At 56.4% G+C, this 6,000-nt stretch overlaps 1 protein-coding gene across 1 annotated transcript in view; it reads left to right on the top strand.

The window, feature by feature from the left end:
* LOC104386648 (fer-1-like protein 4) overlaps nucleotides 1-6,000 on the top strand; it is a 43,800-nt gene that overhangs the window by 2,008 nt on the left and 35,792 nt on the right. The window contains exons 3-9 of the mRNA XM_009995316.1: nucleotides 392-502; nucleotides 1,599-1,690; nucleotides 2,415-2,456; nucleotides 2,723-2,890; nucleotides 3,170-3,230; nucleotides 5,381-5,512; nucleotides 5,667-5,729. Coding sequence (XP_009993618.1) covers nucleotides 392-502; nucleotides 1,599-1,690; nucleotides 2,415-2,456; nucleotides 2,723-2,890; nucleotides 3,170-3,230; nucleotides 5,381-5,512; nucleotides 5,667-5,729 — 669 coding nt within the window. The remainder of the gene's footprint in view (nucleotides 1-391; nucleotides 503-1,598; nucleotides 1,691-2,414; nucleotides 2,457-2,722; nucleotides 2,891-3,169; nucleotides 3,231-5,380; nucleotides 5,513-5,666; nucleotides 5,730-6,000) is intronic.

The following is a 6,000-nucleotide window of genomic DNA, read 5'->3' as shown; positions in this document are numbered from 1 at the left end:
AATTTTTGCCCCAGTTTGCTCCAGACACCCCTGCAGCCACAGCTTTGTGTCCATTCTGGGTTCCCTGCTCATGGCAGCGCGGTTGGAACTAGATGATCTATAAGGTCCCTTCCAACCTTAATGGTTCTATGGTTCCTATTAATCTATTTCCTTGTGTGGAGCCCCTGCTTCCCACTTTTCCCTGGGAAGAGCCACCCCAGCTGTGGTGGGTGCCCAAGCAGGGGCTTGTGGAGCTCCTGTGAAGCCCCCGGTGCTCCCTGGGTCTGGGTCTGCACAAGCTGCTGCTGGCAGCCCAGCTGCAGGCAGGTCCCTGGGCACGAGCAGTGGGTGACACGACCTGCTGAGGGGTGGGTGGGTCTGGGGACTTCCGGCTGGAGAGCTGCAGCCTCAGGTTCCTTCCTGGCTCCTGGGAACCCTGGAGCTCAGTCTCCAGCACCTGGTGACATCTGGGAGGCTGGTCCTCCGGGAAGCGCTTGTCGACAGGAACCATAAAGCCACTGGGGTAAGTAATGGAATCCCAGACTGGTTTGGCAGGGAGGAGACCTTAGTGATCACCAGTCCCACCCCCTGGCATGCACAGGGACAGAGAAGAGGGGACAGTCCCCTCCCTGGCCCTGCTGCCCACACTGCTGGTGACACAGCCCAGGGCACAGTTGGTTTCTGGCTGATTCCTGTTGAGCTTCTCATCGACCAACACCCCCAAGTCCTTCTCCTCAGGGCTGCTCTCAATCCCTTCATCCTCCAGCCTCTGTTGATACCAGGGGTTGTCCCAACCCGTGTGCAAGACCCTGCACTTGGCTTTGTTGAACCTGATGAGGTTTGCATGGGCTTCACCTCTCAAGCCTCTGCATCCACCCAGACTTTGCTGCTGCCTTTCCTGCCCACTGTGCTGCTGCTTTCTTGGGCTGCATTTCTCCTTCCAGGAGCATTTGTTTTCCAGGGACTGAGATCTGGGTTCACCCCCCTTCAGCCTCCTGGGAAGTGACCTCCCCCATCACTGCCATTTTGACCTCCACTGGGAGGTTCTTGTGTGTTTGGTTGTTTTGAGCTCAGGCTGCTCAGCAGGTGTTGGCTGTGCTGGTGCCCAAAGTGCCTCCCCCTTCCCTGGCATCCTTCTTCAGCAGTAGCACTGAGTTGATCTCTCATGTCATGCAGACTCTGGGTGTGCTGGAGGCTTCTGGGGTGTTTTCAGCCAAGCCATCATGCATGGGGATGCTCTGCAGGTGTCACAGAGAGGTGGCTCCAAAGCCCTGCACCTCAGTTGGCTGCAGGGCTCTTCCCATCTGCCTTGTCACAAGTGCCCAGGGCAGCTCTCATGGCCCCTCTGTGCTGGGTCTGAGCTTTGGAAACTTGAGCCACCTTTGGTTTGGTGAATCCTGGGAGGCTGTAGGGGAGGGTGTTTGGTTAACTCCAGTTTGTTGGTGGAGGTAGACAAGGAGACAGTCTGGTATAAATAGGCTTCTTGTGAGGTTGTGACCCCCTTCCTTCCCCATCTTCCTACCAACATCTCACTTATTTTATTCCACACTCCCCCTTTCCCACGACATTTCTGCTGTTGTTGTGTGGCTTCCAGACTTCCAGACATTTTCTGTTTGTAGATCTACATTGAGCTGGATTTGCGGTACCAGCCCCCAGATGGCTCAGCTGGGACCTGGGTTGAAGAGGACTTTGTCTATCAGATGACAGACAGGTACTGAAATCCTGGGAGCAGCAAATGCCCCATCCCTGGAAGTGTTCCAGGCCAGGTTGGAAGGAGCTTTGAGCAACCTGGTCTCATGTTTGGAGGTGTCCCTGAAGGGAGTTGCAACTAGATGATCTTTAAGGTCCTTTCCAACCCGGTTTTGGGTTCTGTGAAGCTTCCAGGCAGCTCCTCCAGCTGCCTCTGCCAGTGGCAGCAGCTCTGCAGCCCAGCCTCATTTGCTCTCCACCTCTGGCCAGGCTGATGCACCTTTGCTCTGCAGCAGCAACACGTGAGCTGGGCTCTCACCCTCGACCTCACACAGAGCCTGTGACTGCAGCAACTGCTGCACCCCAGGAGTCTTTTCAAACTCAGGAGCTTCTCTTCAGCCTTGCTGGCTGGTAGGAACAAGATGCTGTGGTTGCAAATCACAGAGAAGGTGGCATTGGGCCCCGGTGACCCCAGGCACCTCCACGCAGGTGGTGCCCAAAGCCAGGGGAGATGCTGGTGTCTGGGTGGGCAGGGTGACAGGCAGCAGCAGGGTCTGGAGAACGGCACCTCTGGAGTGCCAGAGGCAAAGCAGTGGGGACAGAGGGTGGGTGCTGGAACAGTGTCCTTAGGAGGGCACTGGTGTCCCTGCCAGGAGCCAGGCAGGCACACGGTGGAGGCTGTTAGTGCATCACTCATTGGCCACAACACTCTGGTGTTTTCAGCAAAGCTCCTGTTTTTCTTACAGTTCAGAGTTAATAATCCCCAACCCCGGGTTTGAGGAGCTGGAGTAAGTACCAGGGTGCTGGTGGAGGAGCAGCTTGTCCTGGGGCTGGAGGGAGCACTTGGCCTGCTCCTTGTTGGGGTGGGGGACGTGGTGGGTGCTGGGGTGGATGATGTGGTGGATGATGTGGTGGATGATGTGCTGGGGGACGTGGTGGGGGATGTGATGGGGGACGTGGTATGGTGTAGTGGATGATGTGGTGGGGGATGTGGTGGGGAACATGGTAGGGGATGTGGTGGGGGACGTGGTGGGTGACATGGTGGGGTCTGCAGGACAGCTGAGGGGCCGAGGGCAGGTGAGCTGGACAGGAGGGCGGCTGCGCTGGGCAGGAAACTGGCCAAGGGCCTGGAGACTGATGAGGAAGAGGAAGAGGAGGAAGAGGATTTCTATGACGTGTCTGAGATGGAGGTCTCAGGCATTGTCTTCAGCCCTGTGAAGAGGTACCTGTGGTGTGCTCTTCTCTCCTGCCCCTGCTTGTGTCCTGGGGTGGGAAGTGCCAGCTCCTGGGGTCATTGCTGGGGGAATCTCTTGGCATTTGCTTCTACAGAATGTCAAAGCCCTTCAGCCTCCAGTGGCCCCAGGCAGGGACTGTTGGGGCTTTGCTGGTTCCCGGGGCAAGGAGCCATCATTTCCCAGGGCTTCCATTCCTTTCCCTGGGGGGGCTTGGCTTGGGTTCATGCAGATGCAGGGACCTGCTCACCCGTGTTGTTCTTCTGCAGCCGCTCCAGACTTTGCTCCTCCCGGGACCTCTTTGCCACCCCGACCCCTCAGAGCTTCCAGGTACTGCAGCACTGGGTGCATGGCCCTGCAGCTGCCTCTGGCCCCACTGCTGCAGACTGTAGCCTCTCCAGTTGCCCCAGTGAGGCCCAGAGGCATGAAAACACCTTCTTGCTTCGTGTCACTTCCCTGGGCAGGGTGTCACAGTCCCTGAAGGAGGTTCATCCCTGAGCAGAACTTCTTCTTGGGCCATGGGAGTAGCTGTGGGTGTCCAGGGGATGAGAAGCAGCCTGGCAGCCAGATGTGCCACTGCAGAGCACTGAGCAGAGCTTTGGAGGGGACCCAGACAGGGCTGGTGGCTGCCACCCTCCCAGGGCCTGGGCTCCCAGGGTCACCCATGGGACAGGGCTGGGGAGCTGCTGCCAGGAGGCTGGTATGAAGCTGGGGCTCTGGGTGATGCTCTGGTGTCAGGTTTGTTTGAAACCACTGAGCAGCCTGGAAGTGGAGTCCAGTCCCATCTTTTGTCCTGCAGATGTTGGGACAGGTCTCCCAGCCTATGGATTGAAATCCTTGTTCTAAGGAAACATGGACTCAGGTTTGGGTGCCCGGCTGTTCAGGGCTGGGCCCCACCCCCACGCAGGAGGGTGGCATTTCATGCCTTCCTTTTTTTGGAGCTGTTATTCTTCACCTGAACAAGTGCTTGTGCTGAGAGCCAATGTGGGAACATTTCTGCTACCTCTTAGACCCATAACCAGTCACATTCCAGCCTTTCTAGTGGTGTCCATCTCAGTGGGATCCAAAGAGAAGCATTGACAGAAAGTACAAAGAGCATTTTCTCCAGGATGGTCTATGGACCCCCCTGTGACAGCAAGGGTTTTGCATCCCCTTGGGATGAGGAACAGAGGGGACTCAGTGCTCCTGGGAGGCACTTGTCAAAGGGGCTGGGAATTTAATGATTCATGTCTAACAGAGGGGACTCAGTGCTCCTGGGAGGCACCTCTTGTCAAAGGTGCTGGGAATTTAATGATTCATGTCTTTTACTGGGTCCTGGTGAGACCTCACCTGGAGTGTTGTGTCCAGTTCTGGGCTCCCCATTTCCAGAGGGACAGGGACAGACTGGAGAGAGTCCAAGGGAGGCCACAAGGATGATGAAGGGGCTGGAACATCTGTCTGATGAGGAAAAGCTGAGAGACCTGGGGTGTTTAGTCTGGAGTCTAAGAGAGGACCTTATGAATGTCTACAAATACCTGCAGGGTGGGTGTCAAGGAGGGGCCAGTCTCTGTTCAGTGGTGCCTGTGATGGGACAAGGGGCAATGGATTCAAACTAGAGCCCAGCAAGTTCCACCTCAACATGAGGAAGAACTTCTTTGGTGTGAGGGTGACAGAGCCCTGGGACAGGCTGCCCAGAGAGGCTGTGGAGGCTCCTTCTCTGGAGACTTTCCAGACCTGTCTGTGTTCCTGTGTGACGTGCCCTGGGTGTTCCTGCTGCACCAGGGGGCTTGGACTCCATGATCTTCAGAGGTCCCTTCCAACAACTGTGCTTCTTTGATATCCTTGCATGTCTTTAAGAAGCAAGTATCTCAGAGACCATTTTGGGTTCTCCTGGCTAGAGCAGAGTTCAGCAGCCACGTTCTTGCTTGCCTCAAGCATCCACCCTCTGGCAAGTGGGCCTTGCACATTTGCATAATGTTGCTGAAAGAAGCTCAGGATGGAGCTGGGAATGAGGAGAGTGCTGATCCCAGGGCTTTTTTCCCACATTTCCTCAGGTTGGAATCAATATCATCGAAGCTCAGAAGCTGGTGGGGGTGAACATCTTGGTGTGAGGGTGACAGAGCCGTGGGACAGGCTGCCCAGAGAGGCTGTGGAGGCTCCTTCTCTGGAGACTTTCCAGACCTGTCTGTGTTCCTGTGTGACGTGCCCTGGGTGTTCCTGCTGCACCAGGGGGCTTGGACTCCATGATCTTCAGAGGTCCCTTCCAACAACTGTGCTTCTTTGATATCCTTGCATGTCTTTAAGAAGCAAGTATCTCAGAGACCATTTTGGGTTCTCCTGGCTAGAGCAGAGTTCAGCAGCCACGTTCTTGCTTGCCTCAAGCATCCACCCTCTGGCAAGTGGGCCTTGCACATTTGCATAATGTTGCTGAAAGAAGCTCAGGATGGAGCTGGGAATGAGGAGAGTGCTGATCCCAGGGCTTTTTTCCCACATTTCCTCAGGTTGGAATCAATATCATCGAAGCTCAGAAGCTGGTGGGCGTGAACATCAACCCCTTTGTGGTGGTCAAGGTTGGAGAGGAGAAGAGGCAGACGGCAACCCAGAAGTCGACCAACTGCCCCTTCTACAACGAGGTGTGTGCTGGGACAGGGGCCCTGGCCACGTCCTGCTGCTGTCCCAGGCATGGACAGGCCCCTGGGGGATGCTGGGGGGGCTGCTCTGGGGCACCAGCCCCTAGTGGGGCTGTGCTGGGAGCCCAGGGCTCAGCTTCTTGCTTTACTCTTCCAGTATTTTCTGTTTGAGTTCCATGAACCCAGGGACATCTTGTTCCACCGACTCATTGAGATCTCAGTAAGTGTCTCCTCCTCTCTGCCCTTCCTGGGGACACTGGCTCTGCCTGCAGGGGCTGAGCTGTGGCCCTGGGGCAGTGTCCTGCCCCTGGCCTTGCTGCCCCCTCCTTTGGGGGTGATTCCCTGTTGCCCCTCACACTGGAGCCTCATCCTGCAGGAGAAAAGCCCAGGCAGGTGAGGACAGGTCTTCAAAAATCCCCTGGCCCAAGACATGGGGGCTTCTCCAAGGTTTGGGGCTTTTCTGAAGATGGCAACACCTCCTTTGCCACACC

Source organism: Chaetura pelagica, unplaced genomic scaffold (assembly GCF_000747805.2).
Source record: "Chaetura pelagica isolate M959 unplaced genomic scaffold, ChaPel_1.0 scaffold680, whole genome shotgun sequence".
Classification (NCBI taxonomy): Eukaryota; Metazoa; Chordata; class Aves; order Apodiformes; family Apodidae; genus Chaetura; species Chaetura pelagica.
This window is presented reverse-complemented; position numbering and strand designations above follow the sequence as displayed.